The 22439-nt window shown below is 33.9% G+C and overlaps 5 protein-coding genes and 1 pseudogene across 5 annotated transcripts; 2 read left to right on the top strand and 4 right to left on the bottom strand.

The window, feature by feature from the left end:
• Positions 1 to 6402: 6402 nt before the first annotated feature.
• On the top strand, positions 6403 to 7758 carry LOC107929518 (uncharacterized). The gene is made up of 4 exons (XM_041083640.1): positions 6403 to 6710; positions 6782 to 6955; positions 7046 to 7132; positions 7230 to 7758. The coding sequence occupies exons 2-4, from the start codon at positions 6818 to 6820 to the stop codon at positions 7311 to 7313; spliced, it is 309 nt and encodes a 102-aa protein (XP_040939574.1). The 5' UTR covers positions 6403 to 6710; positions 6782 to 6817; the 3' UTR covers positions 7314 to 7758.
• LOC107929519 (caffeic acid 3-O-methyltransferase-like) lies at positions 7707 to 9897 on the bottom strand (annotated as a pseudogene).
• A 1420-nt stretch (positions 9898 to 11317) lies between these two features.
• On the top strand, positions 11318 to 13095 carry LOC107929592 (nascent polypeptide-associated complex subunit alpha-like protein 2). The gene is made up of 4 exons (XM_016861068.2): positions 11318 to 11561; positions 11648 to 11759; positions 12324 to 12442; positions 12529 to 13095. Exons 1-4 carry the CDS (start codon positions 11478 to 11480, stop codon positions 12874 to 12876), a joined length of 663 nt encoding a protein of 220 aa, XP_016716557.1. The 5' UTR covers positions 11318 to 11477; the 3' UTR covers positions 12877 to 13095.
• Positions 13096 to 13233: 138 nt separating this feature from the next.
• On the bottom strand, positions 13234 to 14924 carry LOC107929591 (F-box protein FBW2). The gene is made up of 2 exons (XM_016861067.2): positions 14355 to 14924; positions 13234 to 13943 (listed from the first exon to the last, which is right to left on the bottom strand). Exons 1-2 carry the CDS (start codon positions 14744 to 14746, stop codon positions 13400 to 13402), a joined length of 936 nt encoding a protein of 311 aa, XP_016716556.2. The 5' UTR covers positions 14747 to 14924; the 3' UTR covers positions 13234 to 13399.
• A 3034-nt stretch (positions 14925 to 17958) lies between these two features.
• On the bottom strand, positions 17959 to 19867 carry LOC107929536 (F-box protein FBW2). The gene is made up of 2 exons (XM_016860978.2): positions 19469 to 19867; positions 17959 to 18170 (listed from the first exon to the last, which is right to left on the bottom strand). Exons 1-2 carry the CDS (start codon positions 19762 to 19764, stop codon positions 18155 to 18157), a joined length of 312 nt encoding a protein of 103 aa, XP_016716467.1. The 5' UTR covers positions 19765 to 19867; the 3' UTR covers positions 17959 to 18154.
• A 614-nt stretch (positions 19868 to 20481) lies between these two features.
• On the bottom strand, positions 20482 to 22077 carry LOC107929494 (peroxidase 5). The gene is made up of 4 exons (XM_016860929.2): positions 21779 to 22077; positions 21511 to 21702; positions 21265 to 21430; positions 20482 to 21198 (listed from the first exon to the last, which is right to left on the bottom strand). The coding sequence occupies exons 1-4, from the start codon at positions 21998 to 22000 to the stop codon at positions 20789 to 20791; spliced, it is 990 nt and encodes a 329-aa protein (XP_016716418.1). The 5' UTR covers positions 22001 to 22077; the 3' UTR covers positions 20482 to 20788.
• Between the last annotated feature and the right edge of the window lie 362 nt (positions 22078 to 22439).

Genomic DNA, 22439 nt, shown 5'->3' with positions numbered 1-22439 from the left:
AGCAAATGTTCATAGCAACTTTAAATTTCTTTCATAGAATCAAAAACTAATGAATTTAACAAGTGGACCTACTTGTAAAAGTCATAAAAACACAAAAAAATCAAGAAATAATCAAGAATTGAACTTAATTGAAGTAAAAATATGAAAAACCAGCTTAAGGGAACTCTTCCATGGTGTTTTTGCTGATGACAATGCAGAAAAATAAAGAGAAATCCAGATAATTCCACTTTAGTCCTAGCTTTAGTAAGTAAATTTTGCAATTTTCTAATTTTTCCCTTAATTCTCCTTATTTTCTTGCTGATTTCATGCCATTTCTGTCCAGCCCAAAGAGACCTTGGGTCTATTTTCCTTTTAAACCCTCTTTCTTTTATCATTTAAGCTATTTAATCATTTCCCACAATTTTGCATTTAATACAATTTAGTCCTTTTTGTTGAATTAACTATCAGAACTTTAAAATTTCTTGACGAAACTTTAATACTAACTTATTAACACTCCATAAATATTTATAAAATATTTATGGCTTGATTTAAAATTCTCGAGGTCTTGATATCTCGTTTTCGATTCTAATTATTTTAATATTTATTTTTAGTACACTATTCACTACTTCAAAATTTTTCCTAAATTCACGTTTAACTTATACTCACTAAATTAATAATATTTCCTACTCATTTGTCTGATTTAGTGATCTCGAATCACTGTTCCAACATCACTGAAAATTAGGCTGTTACAACTATACTTGTCTAAATAGACTTTAACAGGTATATGAGGAATTGGGACTGTGTCAACAGACTGAACTTTAGCTTGCATCATCTGTATATCAGAATAATCTGATTTCATAAGCAGGAATAGCACAAATTGTTTTATCTGATGGCTCATCTTTAATAGAGCAAACATATTCAATATCTTCTTCTTGTATTCTGATTCCTGATTGTCTCACCATTTGCGCAATCTTCTTAGCTTGCTTCTTATTCTTTGGACAATTTTTTGAAAAATGTCCCATTTGATTACAGATGTAGCAACGATCAGGTTTTGTTGACTTTCTTTTCTTTGTAAGATATCTCTATTGAGGCCTGACTTTTTTCTTTCTTGAAGTTGGGAAAGAAGAATGTTTTTTGAAGTGTTTCTTCTTTTTTATGCGACAGTCGCATAACTGATCTTTTGTACATTTGTACTTCAAATAAGAATCATCACAGGCTCTGTCAATTCTTTTGTCACCGTGGAGATAATCTTTGAATATCTTTCTTCTGTTGCAAATGTCTTCTAAGGCAATAAAGATTTCTTGTTGAAGTTCTGCAACCGTAATTTGGAGAATATCTTTATTTTGCTTTTGAAGAGCTTGATTGACTGCAACTTGAATTGGATATGGAAGAGATGAAAGGATGACTGGCTTGAGATTTGGATTTAGGCCTAAAACACAAAATAACCTGGTCATTATTTTGAAATGCCTTGCCAAATCCTTCTTGTCATACGAACAACATTTTCTTTTGTAGAATTCTCTTCTCTTTAGTGTTAACAAGTCTTCAGGGTTTCCTACAAAATGTTGATATATGATTCTGATTGGTTGAGCCAGGTCTTGAAGAACTAGAAACTGCATTTGATTATGTTGATCGATAGCATTCCATCAATCTCTTAACATTCCTGTAAATCTGGAAACAAATTCCATGAGAATGTTGTAATTGCTATCTTTAGTCAGCTTGTGAGTTTCTAGCCAAGAATGAAATTCTTGGATTCTGTCTGGCCATTTTGCTGCTGGCAAATCATCAAAAGTGAAAGTGGTTCTTCCTATGGAAGTTTTTGGCATCTGTCTCTGTGGTGTAGAAGATGATTCTAGCATATCTTACATTTCATCATCGCTTTGCTCTTCAACTTTAATTGTTTGAAATGCTTTCTGCAAATCTTCATCTTCTGTTTTTGTTTGTTTGTCTAATGAGAATTCAGACTCTTCTGATGATCCCAAATTTTTTCCTGAACCAATTTCAGTGCTTGACTCTGGATTTTGTAAAGTTGATATCTTAGGAATCATAGATTCTGTACAATCTTTTAAAAATTTTTTTAAAGGATTTTGATCTTCTTCCTGGATTATCAGGGATTTTGAGACTTGTTTTGGAGGAGGTGATCTTGGTGGAGATTCCTCTGAAACTGGTCTTTTTCTAAGTTTCTTCTCCATTTGATATGCTTTACTTTCACTTGCTGCTTTGGTTTCTTCAGTGGATTTTTTCTTCTTTTTCTCAACTTCTTGTTTTTTAATTTCCAGAAAAATTTCATACGTACTTGGTTTGGTACGTTTTGAAAATTCTGGAAAAGTTATTCGTACTCTCTCTGTTGAGAGTGGATTCTTCTGTCTGATAGAAGGAAACAACTCAATTGTTTCTGTTCTTTGGGTGGGCTCAGGGATTTTTCCCGTATCTTGAAGAGTCTTGATTTGGTCTTTTAATTTTTGGATTTCCTTTTCTCTTTGAGCAAGATGAGAAAATAAATCTTGTCCTGGTGATGTTGGTTCTTTTGCTACTGCATCCAATTTTTTCTATAGAAGTTGAATTAGATCTCTGACCATCTTGGTGTTGTCATCTATCTTGCTTCAACATTTGAGATATTTGAATCAATTCTTTTCAAAACATGGTTTTGAGCAATAGCATTTTCTGTTTGCCAATTGAGAGTGGCTTTTACAGTACTTATTTTGGCTGGTGCACCTGAGATATCAGTCTGGATTTTTGAAGGTATTTTTAGTGCATGGGTATAACTTTTCTCAGAACACTCTTCAAGAGGTGGAAAATCTTTATCATATGATGCTGTGGAATGCATCATGCATACAGTAGATACTGGTTTCTGAGGAGCAAGGAAACATGGGTTTTTCTTAACCCATTTGTTTATTTTCTTGTAACATGGCTGGGAGAAAAACTTTGGTTTTCTGGAGGAATTTGAATTTTGTGAAGGAGGGGTGTAAAAGGATGGTGATGAAGGAGAAAAAGAAAGTTTACATAGTTTTGGAGGATATTGTCTTTTTGGAGGAGATTTGTAGGGTGAATAGTCAATAAGGTAAACATATTTACCATTATCTTCTCCAAGTGGTCCAATATCTGGATCTCTTTCCATCCATATTTTATAAAACTCGTCTTGAGTAGACTTTTTCTTTTTCTTTTTTCCTGGCTTTGATGCAGACATGTCCATACCATCAATCCAGGCCCTCAATCTGTCATCTGTACAAAGATCACATGGGCAGCTTAGATCCCAAAGGCAATGTCCAGTTACCTTGTCCTTGAACATGTACAAAGGTTTTCCATCAGCAGAAAAACTTTGTATCAGGTTTTTTTCTAGACTAGGTTCACACAAAGGACAATAACAATCCGAATCTTCTAGATCATGTTTCTTTGCTGGATTTTCAACTGGTTGCATCATCAGCTGAGTTGGGAAAATATTGGGGTTCTTTGGACTGTGAAGATGACTATGATCAAACTTGATCTCAGTTGTTCCATCTCCCTTTGAGGTAATCTTGCTTGAAGTTGGCTGAATTGGTTGGCTATGCTCAAGAAGCCGTTCATAGCTAGTAATCCATTTTTCTGGAAGTAGTTTGATAAGTTCCTTCTTAGGAATCTGCCTTAGAACATGAACACAATGAGGCTGGTCATTTGTGTTTACCTAGATAAGTAGGGAGTCATCTGTCCCATGCCTTGAAAGATTAAAAGCATGATCTTGAATTCTGTAGACAATCTGATAATGAAGAGTTGCGGCAATAGCTGATGCTACTTACGGTGCCCCGGCAATTTGAATTTGAACCTTCAAGGTTGTGGTCAAGTTGGGGTCTGCCAAAGCCATTATGAAATTTGGAAAAAGGGTGACCATAACAAGACCAGAATTCAAAGTTGCTTCTATGGTAGCTATACATGCATTTTGATATTCCAAATATTTGGAATCCAATAATGCAATTCTTGCAACTACAGGCTTTCCAACTGTGCCATGATAGTTTAAAGCAAGTCGTATAACTCCAAAATGGATATGAGTGTATTCTGTGCATTTCCATTCTGCTAGAAACTCTGCTGGGATTTCAAGAGTAACAAACTACTCTAGTAAAGCTGCAGAAATGGGATAACTATCAAACCGTGAGGCTTGAATGTATTCCCTTACTTGTTTAGCAGAACCTTTGATTAAAGTTCTGATAGACTTTATAGGGGAAAAAACGGGCTTTCTATAAGCAGCATAAGGATTTACAGTAGGAAGATCTGTAGGCTGAACTTTATCTTCTTCACTTAAGTATTCTATTTCATAAAGGGAAGAGATCTTTTTTGCAGAGTGGGATTTTAAAGGAAAATGTGGTAAAGTGAGAGGAGTTGAAGAAGTAGAAGGTTTGGTTAACATATTTTCAGTCATGAGTAAGAAATCTTCTCTAAATCTATCTATCTTCTAGACTTACTAAAGATGAGTTATAATGAACCTCTGGCTCTGATACCAATATGGGTGAGGATAAACACAGGGATTGCAAGAAAGAAGAAATTGTAGCAAGTATGCTATACCAAAACTTAAACCCTTTCTCCATACGGGTTATTCAACAGGCACTGCCTTTTAATTACAAAGCCTTAATTCAAGAGACATATGCTATCCTCAACAATATTGTTATCATTGATCAGAATTCAATATTTTTGATGTGCAGGATCCATTATATGGCAAGCACAGAGCATACTATATTGTAATCCTTTGTTAACTCATCTAAAGTTTTCTAGGAAGAAGAAGACTTAGAGAAATGGAGAGAATTTAGAAAGCCATGGATAAAGAAAACACACTAGGATTTTATTTAGGAAAATCTTGATGATTCTACAAAGAAAACCCATCTTCCTTTTATAGCTGAAAGAGATGTAATACAACAAAATAATAAACAGTATACAGGATAACTATCAGACATTAAAGCATAAAGTAAATAGTGCATAAAGTAAAAGTGGTACTGATATTAGACATTATTTAACGTAAAACAGAAAGCTATTTAATTATTAAAGTAAAGTTCCTGACGAGTGTCTTCAGCTGTTTGCGTTTGAATGAGGATATTGAGCACTATCCATGGAATCTTCACTGCAGTAGGTCATTTCTTCATCTTTTTCTTTTTCATCATGCATCTCCATTCTTGCAAGACTGATTTGACTGTATTGCCACGGTTAATCTTGAGACCATTCTGTTGGATCAAGAATTTCTTCACGATAATCATGGAGAGCTTTTAAGATTCCTTCATGATAAGGTGTGTAGGTCCTTGGCCAGGTGTCCCATGGTGCATCAATATTTGGAGGTGGCCATATCTCAAATGGAATAATTCTATTAAGCTGGCAGAGAAACTTTTGTAACTCTCGATATTGATCATCAGTCTTGAAGATATTATTTTCAAGAGATTTGTGAATCCAAGAGGTATGAAAGGAGTTGAGCTGAGTTGCTCTTCCACATTTGACAAAGTATTGAGGCTTATAGAAAATTATAATCATATAATTTCCATAATTTCCTCTTGCCTGATTGCAATGTTGTTCAATTTTCTAAAGCCATTGTGGTAAAGGATGGAACCAACTAAGGAAAGTAAAGAAATTTTATTGTTCTGGTTCAATATTTCCTCTGATGGCCTTTTTCAAGTAATAAAGAAGGTCAAGTGTGTTGAACTGCATGGCAATATGGTAGAGATGAGTGAAATACCATAAAAACCATTTTAATTCATTTGGTTGTTCAACAAATTCAAACCTAATTGAGTGAATGAAAGGATAATCAGGATGGACACCCCAAGGTTTAAGAATAAGTCCTTCAAAATTTTTGAAAACTTGAATTTGGTATTTGAACATCATATCTCTGACCTTTTGGTAAAAGCTATTTTTCTCCACAAGAGTATAAACTTCTGGTGGATATTCAGGGTGAAGGTTGGGAGTAACTGTGTATGGTATAGGAAAGGTAGATGATGAAGAATAAGGTCGATACATCATGATTGGCCTGGGCCAAAAAACTCTTTTGTAAGCAAATATTTCTGGTTTGGGTATGGAAAGCAAACCAGCAAGAACATTTTGCTTATAAAGTGAAGGTGACACCTTAATTAGGATTGAAGAAAAGAGATAAAGTGAAGGTGACACCACCATTTTCGTGACATTGACCGGCATCTGGGCCTTCTTGATAAGGTCACCTCATCATTCTTTCGGTTGAAACAAGCAATTGTTTGTTTGTGAACATATATAATATATCATTTCAATATAATAATCCTACAGTACTCATTGTGTATAGTTTTAATATTAAAAATTTTGTATTGTTATAATAAAATTAATTAAAAAGCCATATATCCACATATCTAGTTTTTTTATATTGTTTCTGAATTTTTTTTTTTTAAAAAAGCACCTATAGTTGATGGCATAATGATCTTATATGCACAGACCGAACGTGAGTCTCGACCTAAGGCCACCACAGGTATATAGGTAGCTGGGCTTTTATAGTGCCGTATCATGGATTTATCTGAAATGTGAAAGCCCTGTTTTCGGCCAGACCTTGATACGTTCATTTGTCGTTTAAGCTTTAACGAATTTTATGGTTAAAAAGAGGAGCACGAATAGTTTCATAAAAATAAAAATAAGAAACTCAAAACAGTATCATTTCCGTTTCCCGAGGTGTATTTACGGCAAACCAACGGTTCTTTAATATAGTACCGAAGATAATTGGCGACGTACGCCATCAACAAGAAGCAGAATGGAAGAAACAATGGAGGGTAAGGAAATAATAGTCATATCATTGTCGTCTGTGAAAGATAGGATGCTAAGCAATATTAGATGTAAACAGGAGGATGATGATGGGAGTACTTTACTGAAAAAGAACATGGACATGATGGAGGATTGTTTTATTCTTGATTTTAACCCTTTTGATTCGATGGACATTGCCAAGCTCTCCATCACCATCCAGGACGCCCATGATGATGATGATGATGATCTCACTGTTGTCGCTGAGAAGGGCAAGGTTTGTCTTTATTCTTTTTGTTTATATGGATATTATGTTGTTGTTTAAATTTGTGATAACGTTAATGACAAAATTTTGAGTTGAATATAGGTTGCTTGTAGAGATTATCCACATTCAAGGCATCTTTGTCTGCAATTTCCCTTTGATAAAACACCTCATGAGAAGCATTGTTACCTGGTATGTACTATAAAAACACTCTTTTACTTTAGCTTTATTTGTTATATGGTCTGAGCATTGGCATTTGATGAAATAGTTGTGGGTGTATTCATTGCAGTGTTACTGTTATGTTTGTGATTCAGTGGCGCCATGTGAGTTTTGGACGAAACATTGTCATGCATCAGAGCATGTTGAGGATTAGAAGTCCCAAAGGGAATTGAGACTGAAAATTCAGCGTCAAATTGGTCAAACTCAAGTAAGTGTGCCTGTTTCTTTCATGGAGTAAATAGGCTTCTAACATGTAATGACAAGTTTGAAGTGGGGATATCTCAATGTAGGTGGCTTAACGTTGTTATTTTTTTGTAAGGAGAGTCATTGTCAAGTGAATGAAATATCTGGTCGAGAAAAACTTGAATTGGTCATCAAATTAAACCGGAAAATATCATTTTGCCCCTTTATTTTCAAGTGATGAATTAAAATTTAAACCTTTGGCATCTTATTAATTCATATATTAGAGCCCATTCTATTAAACTAAACACATTATTCTCAATAGCATAAGGAATAATAATTAAGCTTTTTATTAGTAACTTAAAATTCATGGTTCAAATCTTGTTGCCAAGGCCTCAAATTCCTTTTCAGTCCTCTCTTTCCGACCGTGGTTGGTAGCCCACAAGGTGCAATCGAAAAGTCCAACTACCTTTGTGGCAAGGCTAGGATCTGTGTAATCCGGAAGAATACTATCGGCAACAATCATTTTCCCATTGTCTGGCACATCCTCATAGCACTTGTTCAGAAACTTAGAGCAATGATCGTCGCTCCAATTGACGTATAATACCCATTGCATGCATCAACACATACATGTCCAGAGCGTAAGTTATGATTTCATCAAGATCAAATATTCTTAATTTACATGTTTCTCTAACTCACCTTCATGAAAATGGAGTCTCTTTTTGGAACACTTGAAAACATGTATCCACCAACATGCTCCACACCTACAACCAATACCAAAGACGTGAAAATCAATCTGTTTCAGCTTTTTAAAAAAATACTTGTGAAGCATGGATAATATCATATATATACCAGGATAGGTAGGAGCGTTCTCAATGACGTGTGGCAAATCGAAGTTAATGCCCTTATGGTGGGGTACTTGGAGACGATCATTCTAAACGTGGCTCCTGTACCAACCGCCGACATCCACCAGTGTTTTTAGTCCCTCAAAGCCACCATATATCTCAAGAATCTTCTTCATGGCAAAGGTAGAGTGATCAAACATCCCCTTATTGAAAATCTTGTTGAGTTTAGAATCTGTGCGGTCATACCACCACTGGTCTTGTTGAATGGAATTCCATCTTCCAGCACTGCCTTTCAAGTAGTAGCTGATCAAAACAGACAGTCCAACGTACGGTAATCTCAGTCCAATCACAGTTTATTACAAATAAAACGAAGAAGATAATACTTGCTCAAATAAAAATAGTTTAACAAATAAGGAAGTAAAATATTAAAAAGGTGTAGCAGTAGCACTTGCTTACCAGCTCTTCATAAATACCTTGTGTTGATCAGGCTCGGCTCTAGAGGTGGTATAGAGGTGTGTCGGTCGTTCAGGGTTGAAGGCCAAAAAAAATATAAAATCTTGTTGAGTTTAGAATCTGTGCGGTCATACCACCACTGGTCTTGTTGAATGGAATTCCATCTTCCAGCACTGCCTTTCAAGTAGTAGCTGATCAAAACAGACAGTCCAACGTACGGTAATCTCAGTCCAATCACAGTTTATTACAAATAAAACGAAGAAGATAATACTTGCTCAAATAAAAATAGTTTAACAAATAAGGAAGTAAAATATTAAAAAGGTGTAGCAGTAGCACTTGCTTACCAGCTCTTCATAAATACCTTGTGTTGATCAGGCTCGGCTCTAGAGGTGGTATAGAGGTGTGTCGGTCGTTCAGGGTTGAAGGCCAAAAAAAATATAAAATATTGTTTTCCACTTTTTAAGGGACTAAATTTTTTTAATCAATTTTTAAGGTCTAACAAATTTTTTCTCTGACTTTTAATAACCTAAAAATTCATTTTATTATTTTGTTTAAGGCTCTAAAAAGGTTAAGAACTGGCCGGTGTTATTCAAGAGACTGAGGGTGGAAAGAGAGACAGCAACTTCGTTCTTGGTCAAGAAGTTGCAGACAGGGCCAAGGCCATAGAGTCTCTCCACTCTGCCAACAGGAAGGGTGCGCAAGGAGCAAGTGAGGACTGAGTAGCTAGGCAGGACGCGAAAGCTCTGGTCTAGCATGAGTGGTGCATTAGGTTTAGTGGTGAACTTGAGGACCATGGGTAGGGCTGATGCACATTCCACCGTAATATCCTCTATCACAAAATAGCCGAACGAAAAAACAACGGTGTAGCAGAAGATAGCAACAAACAAAGTCAAGAACAAAAGATAATGGAGAGATACCAATCTCGAAACTGGACAAGCACCCTATTTTTAGGCACTGAAGCGATAAATGAAATTGACATTCCAAGCGAAAAGGAAAAATGATGCCTCACCAAACACCAATCAATAAAAGCCACGATATCAATCAATATGAAAGACGGTGGCGATTGGAGGAACAACGATGGCACCTCAAAATGGCCAAGTCAACTCAAGTGGCGAACTTGCCCTTGCCCGCATAAGTCACTCGAGCCAAATAACTTTATAACCTGTGAGGATAATTATTATATCTCTAGCCTTATTGCCGGAATAAGTAATTAGGGTGGGTGAATGAAACTTTGATTTAATTTGATTTTTTTTTATTTTGAGTTAATTAATAGGGTAATTTAATTTTTTCAAATCTCGTCGAGTTGAGTTTCATAATTCGCATAATAGATTAATATAAATATTCTTTTAATTTCTGTCAATTTCAAATATAAGTAATCAATCTCTACAAAAGTTGCAAAAAAAATTAAAATAATTTAAAAAAATTAAATTAAAAAAAACTAAAGAATATATTTAAAAAAATAAAAAAATCAAAATAATAATTTTGAGGACTTAAATATGTAAATTACCCATTCCAGTTCACCATACTAAAGTATTTTTCTCTTAATTTACTTAAAAGAAATTTCAAATACATATAGTTTTAAATTTATGTGCTTTAACATGGAATTAATTATATTATAAAAAGATTTTAATTTGATATGTTTGATTTTTTTTAATTTAAAAGGTTTTATTCACTATTTGAATTTTGAAGTATATTCATTTTCTCATTTTGGTAATCTAATTTTTTTTTATCCCAATTTGATATTTAAAGTATCAGCCACTAATCAATTTGGTGCCTAAAGTATGTTTCTGTTATATTTTTTTAAGTCTACTTAAAAAAAAATCTTATAGCCAATAACAAAGCACCACGTGGTATCTTTATGTAAAAAAATATTTTATTTTATTAAATGTATATACATGGTAAAAATATAAAAATAAAAAAAATAAAAGTACAAGTAAAAATAGAAAAATATAGAAAAAATATGATACCTGAAAATAAATTAATTGAAAGTAATAATATTATTAAAACAATGTAAAAAATTTGTAAAAATAAAATTTTAAAATTTTAAAAATTATTTTTATAACATTCTAAAATTTATTCAAATTTCAAGGTTTTCTTCAAATAATTTTTTTTACTTCTTATAACATTTTTAAATTTTTATATATTATTTTTACTTTTAAAAATTTATAATTGTATATTTTAGAATTTTATAAAAAATATTTTAAACTTTTTTATATATTATATATGATTTTTTTATATTTTAACCAATATAATATATATAATATTTAAAAACGACACGTGGTGTATTTTAATAGTGCCACATGGTCGGCCAACGTCGATAAAAGATTGGTCTAATTGTTAACACTGTTAAATTTTTCTATTAAATTTGTTGCTCTAAAATTTTTTTAAATTAAAAAAAACTCACACTTGGTAGCAATAAAATTAAAAAAAATAGTGTTGAAATGAACATAAATTTTAAAAAATATTTTAAACTGTGTTAACAATTATATCTGAATATTAATATTTGAAAAGTAAAAAATTAAGTTCTTAAAAAGAAAAGTAGAGGAATTAAATTTTAAATTTATGTAGAATACAAGATTTATGGCATATTAAAAAAAAAAAAAACTAATGCCTATAGGTTCGTTTCAAAGTATGGGCTTGGGTATATTATTTTTGGGTTGGGCCTAATATTTCATATGTCGAGAACTAGCAGAAGGGATCCTCCTCAAAACCCTCGTCACCACACACAGAACCCATAAGAAGGGCTAATTTCGATTGAGTGTGGACGCCCCTCAAATTCTCTGATTATCCTTTGTATTTTCTTCCCTAGTCGGCGAAACCCTATCCAACGAAACTTAAGGATGTCGCCAGCTGCTGTGGTTGAAGCCGCCAATCCTGAGACTGAGCAGGTTCCTTCTACTGAGGAATCCAAGATAGAGCTTCAGGTTTCCCCCCCTTTATTTCACTTATTTTTTTTTTATCTTTTTTTTTTGTTTCCTTCGAATATATGTTAATAATGTATGATTTACAGAGCGAGGAGGCTGTGGTTGAAGATGTTAAAGAAGATGAGAAAGAACATGACGATGACGAGGAGGATGACGACGACGACGACGACGACGATGATAAGGAAGATGGTGCACAAGGTTTATCACATTGTTTATTATTTTCCGGAGTTTTTTCTTTATTTATTTCCTTTTTTTAACTTGGTTTTGGGTTCAAATCTTTATTTTCGTTTCTGTACAATTACTGTTATTGTTATCTCAAATGATACTTTATGAATGAAAGGAAGCTTTGCTGTATTCTTTTGGAATTTGACCCGTATATGTTATTATGAAAGAAACTTATGTACATCTGTTCAAAACGGCTTAATGTTTTCCAAGTATCAAATGCTCTGGAATTGAATTTCATCCAATCATCTCGTGCATATCTTATGCTTGGAACTTACAGTCTTTGGAATTAGATTAAAGTTTTCTGGTTCTTGAAATCTTGTTAGCATTCATTTTCTTGCAATGCTTTGTTTTGTAGATATCTGATTTGTTAGTGGCTATGTATGCCGTCATTTTTGTATTTGCTGGTGTTATTTCTTTGGCTATTATAGGTAATTGGTGTGAGTTCCTGACCTTTTTAGGTACTTGACTTATCCAAGTTAATTGCTTGGATATTTCTATGCAGCAGCCGTTATGATTTGATTCGAATATTGGTTGCAGGTGCTAATGGAAGTTCAAAGCAAAGCAGAAGTGAGAAGAAGAGTAGGAAGGCCATGTTAAAGTTAGGCATGAAGCCTGTTACTGGTGTAAGCAGGGTCACCATTAAGAGAACAAAAAATGTATGGTATTTGCTGATGTTCTTTTCGATTCAAATGGTCGAGCTACCTGATGAATGGTAATTTATCCTAGTTTCTCTTGGTTTCAGGTGCTATTTTTCATCTCGAAACCTGATGTCTTTAAGAGCCCGAATTCAGAGACCTATGTCATTTTCGGTGAGGCTAAGATAGAGGATTTGAGCTCTCAGCTCCAGACACAAGCTGCCCAGCAGTTCAGGATGCCAGACATTGGTTCTTTGGCAGCTAAGCCAGACACTTCTACTGCAGCTGCTGCACCGGCTGATGAGGAAGAGGAAGAAGTTGATGAGACTGGTGTAGAGCCTAGGGACATTGACTTGGTCATGACACAGGCTGGGGTTTCGAGGGCCAAGGCTGTCAAGGCTCTCAAGAGTAACAATGGTGACATTGTGAGTGCTATTATGGAGCTTACCACTTAGGCAGTCTCTATCGTATAAGTCGGCCCTGGTCGACTGTCAATGAGTGTTTCGGAATTAGTATCAATGTTTTAGTTGTTATAGTCAAGGTGGCTAGATTTTTACCCTCCCATTTGTTTCGCTTGTCATTGAGACAGTTTTCTTGGAACTTATGATCAGTGTCACTACGACTGATTGTTTCCTTTGCCCATTTCTATAAGCAAATTTTGCAACTCAATTAAACTGGTTTCGTGCAGTAGAGAATTTGGAGCAAATGAATTCATGTACGAGTGTTTGGTCATAAAGTTGATAATTTTTGTTGTTTATGCTTTGTTGTTAGAACCGGCAAAATAATACACTCGTGGACAGGCAGTTCTAGACATTCAAATACTTGATGAAATCACCATATAAACCAGGAAAAAAAAAACGAAATATAAGGAGATTATAGGATCATTGGTCTCATTGAAACAAGGAGTATAATGTTCAGTGAATACTGTGAGTCTGCAAGCAAGATAATGGTGTTACCAAAAGAAACAAAAACCATCAATCACAAAAGAAACAAGATCTTCTGTTCAGAATCCGAGGAAGAATATTCATCATCCTCGTTCTCATCATCTTGTTCATCATTATCAGTGAACAAGTCATAAACCCAGGGGCTCTTAAAAGCCGGCAGTTGCAGGCACCTGTCCTCCAACTCACCTTCCAGTTTAACATTCCAGCATCCTTGGATGTCAAGGTGCGTAAGGGCCTTGCACTTAGCAAGGATTGCACCAAGACCAGTGTCACCAAAGCAGCCAAACCCGAGTTGAAGATGCTGGAGCAATGGCATTGTATCAGCTATGACCATTGCTTCAAGCTCATTGACCTTTGATGTGCTTGATAACCTTTCCAATTCTTGTGGGGGCATATTTCTCTTTAACTGAGTCAATGATTTACAGTTCTTCCCAAAGACTTCGATGCCTACGTGAGTTATCTTCAAACAATAGCTGATATCCATTACAGACAGGTTTACAAGTGATTCTGCAAACTTTGCCACTATTTTGTCATTTACTTCACTCATGGGAATCTCCAACACTTTAAGACACCTTCCACTGAAGAAAAAAATAAGGAAGTAGTTCATTCCAGCCATAGTTCTATCAAATATGTTTATATATTTAAGCTGACCAAAAAATTTTGAAGTCTGAAACTATATACAGTCATATCCATTGTCACTAATCAGTAATACCCTAAACATTTTAACACGAACATTGCGACCATTGGGAGAGAGACCCTGATTATGTTGGTAATCTTACAATCTTTTTATCTTTTTCAACCATTATAAAACAGACATTCAAAAGTTGCTTTTTTTACCCTGTTTTTCTTAAAAAGGAACGAAAATTAATGGAAAAAATGACCTTTTCTTTTCTTCCTTTCAGCGACAAAGGAAAAAAGGACCCAACTTTTTTTTTTTTGAAGGAGAACGTATGAAGAAGATACGAAATAAGAGTAATGAATAGCAGTACCAGTTTGCAGCGAAAGCGAAGCCAGAATCACCAAGGCGGAAGGCAGAGAGGCGGCGGAAGGTGCCCTTACTGCGACGGACGAGCTTTCTGACAGCAGAATCAACGTATTCGACAGCCAGATGGCGGCGGCGGCACCAGTCTTGAATGTCAATGTCGGACCAGCAGAATGGACCCAACACACATGACATCCAGGACTTGCAAACCAAAGAGGCTGTTGCCACCCTCTCCTCAGCTGGGATCCTGACCAGTATTAGAGCCAATATTTCAGGGTTCAGGTCCTCCCACTTCCCCCATTCTCCATTACTATTGTACATCATCTTTTTTCCATTTCTCTTACTCTTTCTTTCCCTATAACTGCCAGGAAACTCACCCTCTGCCATTTCCATTTCCATCTGAAAGCATGGTATGAAACCTGAAAGTCAAGAGAGAGACAATGACTGGCTGACGCGTGTACTCTTTTTCGTTTGTTTCGTCTTAGGAAAGGGCCTGTAATATCAGCCCACATCAAGTCCTCAGCCCATGATTCGTAAAAAAGAGTTTAAATTCTTCAATTAGATCCTATATTTTATGTAAATTGTGGATTTAGTACCTGTACTTTAATTTGATAAATTTAGTCTCTATACTTTTTGAATTTTGAATTTTTTGTCCTAACCCAATGATAACAGTTAAATCAATTTGGTTAAATTATGTCATTAGTCTTGTATATATGCAAAGTCATAGATTTAATCAACGTTCACTAATTGGATCATTCTTAGTGGCTATATTTTTTAAATTTCAAAATTTTAGCCTTAATATAAACGACAGTGGTTAAATCTATTAATTGAATTTTTCTGAGTATTATGTGAAAATAACAAACAAACATAACATTACATATATAATAATATTAATAATATGTTTGACAAATCAAATTTTAAAAATAACATAACTTAATGAACTTAATAGTTATCATTTAGCTAGGACTGGAATTTTCAAATTCTATAAGTATAAGGACTAAAAATGATCAAATTAAAGTACAAGTACTTAATCCACAACTTGAGCAAAATACAAGGTCTATTAGCAGAATTTGACTAAAAAAACCATCCTTTTTCACCATAATCATCTTCAAAGTTGAAACAAATTTAGGAAAAGCTAGTGTGTTCCAACAAATTGGCTTATGTTCATGTAGTTTAATGCACCACCAAGAATATGCATGTTACCATTTCTATATTTTTTTTCTTTGTCTGATATATATACTTGGTGTTATTTCCTGAAGTTTGCTTTGAATATTGATTGCAGGTGCTAATGGAAGTTCAAAGCAAATCAGAAGTGAGAAAAGAGTCAGGAAGACCATGTTAAAGCTAGGCATGAAGCCTGTTACTGGTGTAAGCAGGGTCACCATTAAGAGAATATAACCATACTAAACAAATAAAAGAAGATACGAAAATTTATCGTTCTTGTTGAATTGAACTCAGCCAATTTTCTTCGGAGAACTTCTGATTTCTCTAGGAGAGTCATGTCTAAAAGAGTATCTTTAGACAAGAAGCAAAAATTTACCTGCACTATAGTATAATGTTTAATGAATCAAGTTTTGGTTACGTGAATACTAAACTTGATTACTATATCTGTGTAAGCACAAAGAACACCTAGCGCAAAAGCAATTAGCCTGGATGAAGAAACAAGATCTTCCATTCGGAATCCGAGGAAGAATATTCAGCATCGCCATCATCTTGTTCATCCTTGCCAGTGAAAAGAAAGGGGTCTCCTAAAAGCAAACAGTTGCCGGCACCTGTCCTCCAATTCAGTTTCCAGTTTCACATTCAAACATCCATGAATTTCAAGGTGGGTGAGGGCCTTACAATTGGCAAGGATTGCACCAACCACGCTCACTAAAGCAGCCAAAACCAAGGTGAAGATGCTGGAGCAATGGCATTGAATCAGCTATGGCCATTGCCTCAAGCTCATTGACCGTTGATGTGTTTAATAACCTCTCTAATGCTCGTGGGGGCATATTTCTCTTTAACTGAGTCCATGATTTGCAGTTCTTCCCAAAGGCTTCGATGCCTACTTGAGTAATCTTCGAACAGTAGCTAATATTCGAGACAGTCAGGCTTGCAAGAGATTCTGCAAACTTTACCACTGTCTTGTCATTTACTTCACTCATGGGAATCTCCAACACTTTAAGACACCTTCCACTGAAAACAAGGAAACAGCATCAAACAAAAACAAAACTTTTTATAAAGATAATGTAACACCCCCTAACCCCAAACCGTTACCGGAACGAGGTTATGAGGCATTACCGGACATATCAGACAACTTATGAATAATTTACAATTAATATAACTTTCATAGTATAATATAATAATTAAGTCCCTATCTTGAACTCTCGAAGTTCAAACACGTATTAAAAGTAGAACGGGACTTGTTTGAGTATTCTAATTTTTTTTTTATAAAAATTTCGGCAGCATTTCTGCTTATTTTTACCTAAACCTCCTGCAAATTCAAACCAAAACAACCAACACCAATATTTCACATTCATATACTAATATTTATATTATTAACAAAATTTTAATTTAATAACTATCGTAGCATCATTCAAAATTGATTAAAAACTTCATTCATTTAACAACTTAATGTTCATGTATCAAAATATCATGTACTTTCCTTACCATTTCATTTAACCATCTAAATTTTATAATTCATCCTTCACTACCCAAAGTAATATACATATTCAAGTGACTAAATAACATCTATGTACATGCCACATTTACCCAAAAGAAAAATATACATCACCAAGTTTGTGTTGGAGTCGGGATTGTTCTGGATGCTGAGCCGGGACACTTGACTTCTACTAACCTTCGCACGGAAACAACCGTACGCTGAGTATGGATATACTCAGTGGTATTACTATGAATCAAGACTTTTTAACATTAATAAATTACAAATATCAACCATAAATTTTATAATTATTTAAACTACTTTTATATAAAATTATTTTACTTCATAAATCTTAAATTCATAATTTATTTTTCTCATACTAACTCAATTCATAATTTAGTTCATACATTCTTTCTCGTACTTTTAATAGTGCTAAAACAAATAATCTCATTTTCAAAATTTTATTTCAATTATTTACCCTATTAACAAAGCTCGGTCTATGACAGATACGCGAATTCCATCCAAACACACCAGAATGTCCAACCCAAACACACCCGGAATATTGTAAATCTTCCATAACACACTGGTATAATATATCCTCCCAAACACACCAATAAGGCATTAAATGCCTATTCGGATAAACCGAAGTATATAATAACAGAAACATCCTCTCGGCCGAACTACAATCTCTTCATCACATCACAAATCCAATGGCATGCCATTTGTACCGAATCTAGTCCGACAAGTTAATAGGGTATTATTTTACTTTTTATAATTTCAATTTCATTTACACAAAAATTTTCAATACTCATTCAATTCAAATATCTATTATCTTAATTCATATACAAATTAATTTTCACACAAGTGTATACCATCAACACCATACATTTGTCACAATTTATTTATTTTCAATGAATACACTTTTCAAATAATCACATATTCCATAATTCACTTATTCAATTCAATTTGATTCAATTTATATCACTTTCATTTTCACTCAATATTCATATCAATTTCACATACTTACCTCAAGTCTTATTTACCATACATAACAATTAAAATTTCAGCAATCAATAATAATTAAAATTTGAATTATAGTAATACACACCGTAATTCTCCTGTTTTAGTCCTCGATGACTTTCTCCTTTCCTTTCGATGCTGATGCTTCAGGTTCTTTGTTGGCTACGAAAATAATAGTAATTTACATTATTATTTACAGCATTAATTATAATAAATAATTAAATTTCTAAACAACTCCTACCTTATTCCCAATTTAATCCTAACTAAACTTAATTATTTTCTTAATCCAATTCACTCTCTTTTTCTATTCAAATTTTGTCTAAACTTATATTTAACTATAAAATTTCCAGCATATTTCCCTAATTTCGAAATTTCTTCAATTTAGTCCCTACAACATAAAACTTATAGCCTAGTTTACAATTTAATCCCTTAATCAATTCTAACTTAGAATTCATTCAATTAAATCCCTAATTCCATAATTTTTCCAACATGAACCCTACTTGGAAACATATGAACTCTTGAACTATCAACTTAATTTCATCAAAATCTTGTTTCAAAGCTCCTAAAACATCAAAATTAACTAAAAAGGACTTAATTGACTTACCAAATTAACTCCAATCTTCAAATCCTAATTTTCTCTTTTATTTTTCTTTCCCTTTTTCTTTCTCTTTTTGTCCCCTGCTTCCCGTTTTCAACTCTGTTTCTATTTCCTTTTGTTTCTTTATTTCTTTAATTCTTTTATACTTTATTATTTTATTAACATAATATAATATTAATATAATATATTAAAATATCTTTTACTTTAATATTAAGTAAATTAATAATTATATAACAAGTGTACATATTTATATTATTACAAATGTCATTATCTAATTTGCTTATTAAATAAAAATCTCATGATTTAATTAATACAATTAATAATTATAAAATATTTTTATACTTAAATTATAAGTAATTAAATATTTAAATTACAAATGTACCCATACAATTCTTACACATGTATATTTTATTACCATACAATTGTCTTCTATTTAATTTATTTATAATATATTATCAATTAAATAATCATAACAATTTAATATAAAACCATAATAATAATCATTATAATATATAAAACCTAAAAAAAATCTTTGATTTTATTTCACCAATATGCCACCTCATTTGTAGTCAATGGCTTAATTGCCATTTTAATCTTTTTTATTTTCTATTGCTTTATAATTAAACTTTTACCCTTTATTCAATTTAATCCTTTTTATTACTTACTCTAAATTAAGCTAAATTCACTTAATTAGATCCTAATTAGACACATCACTAGGCTCATAAATATTTTTAATAATTATTTTCGAACTTATTTCACTAAGACGGAGACCCTATAACTCACTTTTCCGGTGCCCGTGAATTTCAGGTCATTACAGATAATGCATGAAGAAGATACGAATCAGAGTGGTAAATAGCAGTACCAGTTAGCAGTGAAAGCGAAGCCGGCGTCACCAATGCGGACGGAAAATAGGCGGCGGAAGGTGCCCTTGCTGCAACGGATGAGCTTCCTGACGGTAGAATCAACGTATTTGATTTTCAGATAGGGGTGGCGACGGTACCAATCTAGAAGGTCAATGTCGGACCAGAAGAACGGATCCAACACACATGACAACCAGGACTTGCAGACCAAAGAGGCGGTTGACACCCTCTGGTGAGTTGGGATTCTGAGGAGTATTAGAGACGGTATATCAGGGTCAAGGTCCACCCACTTCCCCATTCTTCATTAGCACTGTACCTCATTTGTTTTTTCCATCGCTCTCTCTAACCCACAGGAACTACGTTGCAGATGAAGGGGGCTCTGTTTTTTCTCTCATTAATATATATAATACAGTAAGTAAACGCATCATCTATTTATATTTAAAGGGCACCTAAATATTAAAGATTTATGGCAGTTAACTTTTAAGAATGAAAGCAAACATAAACCCCATTAGTATGCGTAGTTGATGGGCAATAAAGCGAGGCTTAAGTCATAGATTTCAATTTCAAATAGAAATTAATAAATAATTTTTGGATTAATATTTCATGTGTATTTTATGTTATTGTTTTGAAATTTTTATGGTTTTTTTTTAATTTTTTAATTTTTGAATATTTTATAAAATTTAAATTATTTTTTAATTTCATGTGTTGTTATGTAACATTAGTGAAATATAATGTTTTATTCAATATTAAAATAGATTATATTAAAATTTTATGAGGCAAAAAATAAAGTTACATTATTTTAAAATAATGACATAAGGATAATTTTAAAAAGTTAAAATATTTGAGGGGCAAATATAATTTAATCATCTCTTTAAGAAGCTGAATGGAGCAAAGGGGGACCAGGACTCTAAATAATATGAATTTTATCCCAGATTATTTAATGAAAACTAATGATTTTGTAATAAAATATCATCTGATACTAAAGCTTCTGGAAAGAATTCACCACCCACTTCAATATTTAAACCAAATTTATTCATGTTTTCTTGTCAAAATGTAGACAAGTTATCATGCAAAAATATCCAGAATGTTTTCCTTGACTGCGTGTCACTGTAACATTCAAAATTGGAAAAGGGTTCATTGTAATGATAATATGGTTGTCACTTTCCTTGATAATCCTATTTTACGAACCATAGTGCTTTCAACTAATCCAAATTTTGGTGCTTATGACTTTTAACTATTGCAAATTATGTGACATCCAGCTTTAAAAAGCTTCAAGTTCACTTTTTTAACTTCATCATCACACATTTGATGTGTTCAAATCTCTAGCTTTTGATCACCCTACAGTTGGCTCGAATCTCTCCCTCGGATCCTGTCAAGACATCAAGCTGCCCCATCTTCACCATTGCCGCTGCGAATTTTGCCTTCCACTGTATAGGATTCTTTGCATTCTCAGCCACTTGGTTCGCTGTAGCTGGACTTGTTAGCAGCGTGTGGTCTGATGTAAACAAGCCCCTGTTTGCTAGGATATCGATGTAGTAACCTGCATCTGCAATGCTCGGAGTCGAAGTCATCGGTACCACCACGTTAGGATCCATGCTACCCTGAGGGCATTGCTGCTTCAACTTGGCTGCATATGTTGGATCTAAACTTGCGTCCTGCTTCAATGTCCCACTGAAATTGTATAGTCTGTCACTGAATGAACTGCAGTGTGACCGCCCAAGGGTGTGTCCTCCTGTTGATCATAGAGTTGTTTGATAGCATCAATATATGGTCTAATTGATTGAATCTAAATCCTTACCTGAGAGAGTAACCATTTCTTCTTGTGTAAATCCCTTATTTGCGAACATTTGAGTCAGTTGGTCGACATTAAAGGTTGGGGGAGGTAAGTTTCCTATTATCTCTGAGGCGAGTGAAGTTCTACCATCTCTTCTTCCAGCAGGGACATCATAGCCGAGGCCTCCCGCCTGCACAAAAATTCGACAAGAAAAGAAAAAGTTTTATTGAATTCTAGTTGCTTAAATAATGAAAGCATACGTGTTTTTACCATCTCTATACTGTCCCTTGCTGCAAATGCAACTATGTCAGCGCAGGAAACTACTCCTTTACAAACAACTTCCAGTCTAGCCTTTGCATTGTCTATGACTTCATATCCTCGTAAACTCGGGTTATTAGCAAAAGAGTCTTTCTCCGCTATGCTGGACGGAGTTGAATCAAGGAGTATCGATGCATCACAACCCTATGATACAAAATAAACTGATGAAATTAATCTAGTTCTGTAAAGTTGTAAAAGTGACTCAACCATCCAAACTCACCCTAACAAAGCAATCATGGAAATGCATTCTCATAAGAGCTGCAGCTAATCCTCTATCTTTAATGATGGCTTTCACCACTTCTTCTTTGACAATGAATTCTACTAACCTGCATGTATCTTTGTAAAATCCGACTTGAAGCTGCGAAAGAACACACTGGGAAAACAAAAGCACAGACAAAATCACAGAGACTAGACTTAGCTTGCTTGGTCTCATCTTAATCATCTTTTAATAGATGATGCTTATGATTCAATGCAGCCCAACACAGTCACAGATACTTATAGTTGAATAAAAATGATTTATCTTGAGTGTTAAAAAATATGTAGTGTCATGTGAGATGGAAATGCTGCGGAATGTCATTGTCACTTAAGGGGCAGAACATTATTGGAGCTTTTGAGAGACTAAGAGAAACGACAACAGGAGTGGGTTTGATTAAAAACTGGACAAAGAACATTATTGGAGGCAACTGGAAGGATTCAAGCGACAAAAATGGAAAATACCCATATGTTTTGAAATACCCGTATTTGACATTTGTATCCAAACATATTCGTACCGATTACGACAGTCATCTGAGTTTTGGTGACATGAACAGATGATAAATGCAGAAAATATGCTGTATACCATAAGGTGTGCGACTATAATCATATTAAAAATAGAATCCATC

This window comes from Gossypium hirsutum, chromosome A12 (assembly GCF_007990345.1).
Source record: "Gossypium hirsutum isolate 1008001.06 chromosome A12, Gossypium_hirsutum_v2.1, whole genome shotgun sequence".
NCBI lineage: Eukaryota > Viridiplantae > Streptophyta > Magnoliopsida > Malvales > Malvaceae > Gossypium > Gossypium hirsutum.
This window is presented reverse-complemented; position numbering and strand designations above follow the sequence as displayed.

Bases quoted from the DNA above. Each gene is read 5' to 3' on its own strand.
- LOC107929518 (XM_041083640.1), top strand. From the start codon at position 6,818: ATGGACATGATGGAGGATTGTTTTATTCTTGATTTTAACCCTTTTGAT. The intron at 6,956-7,045 runs GTTTGTCTTTAT...AGTTGAATATAG, and splicing joins TTGTCGCTGAGAAGGGCAAG to GTTGCTTGTAGAGATTATCC. The intron at 7,133-7,229 runs GTATGTACTATA...TATTCATTGCAG, and splicing joins ATGAGAAGCATTGTTACCTG to TGTTACTGTTATGTTTGTGA.
- LOC107929592 (XM_016861068.2), top strand. From the start codon at position 11,478: ATGTCGCCAGCTGCTGTGGTTGAAGCCGCCAATCCTGAGACTGAGCAG. The intron at 11,562-11,647 runs GTTTCCCCCCCT...TATGATTTACAG, and splicing joins AATCCAAGATAGAGCTTCAG to AGCGAGGAGGCTGTGGTTGA. The intron at 12,443-12,528 runs GTATGGTATTTG...TCTTGGTTTCAG, and splicing joins CCATTAAGAGAACAAAAAAT to GTGCTATTTTTCATCTCGAA.
- LOC107929591 (XM_016861067.2), bottom strand. From the start codon at position 14,746: ATGGAAATGGAAATGGCAGAGGGTGAGTTTCCTGGCAGTTATAGGGAA. The intron at 13,944-14,354 runs GTACTGCTATTC...TTTTTTCTTCAG, and splicing joins TTCGCTTTCGCTGCAAACTG to TGGAAGGTGTCTTAAAGTGT.
- LOC107929536 (XM_016860978.2), bottom strand. From the start codon at position 19,764: ATGGGGAAGTGGGTGGACCTTGACCCTGATATACCGTCTCTAATACTC.
- LOC107929494 (XM_016860929.2), bottom strand. From the start codon at position 22,000: ATGATTAAGATGAGACCAAGCAAGCTAAGTCTAGTCTCTGTGATTTTG. The intron at 21,431-21,510 runs GTAAAAACACGT...ATTTTTGTGCAG, and splicing joins CAAGGGACAGTATAGAGATG to GCGGGAGGCCTCGGCTATGA. The intron at 21,199-21,264 runs GTAAGGATTTAG...TATGATCAACAG, and splicing joins AGAAATGGTTACTCTCTCAG to GAGGACACACCCTTGGGCGG.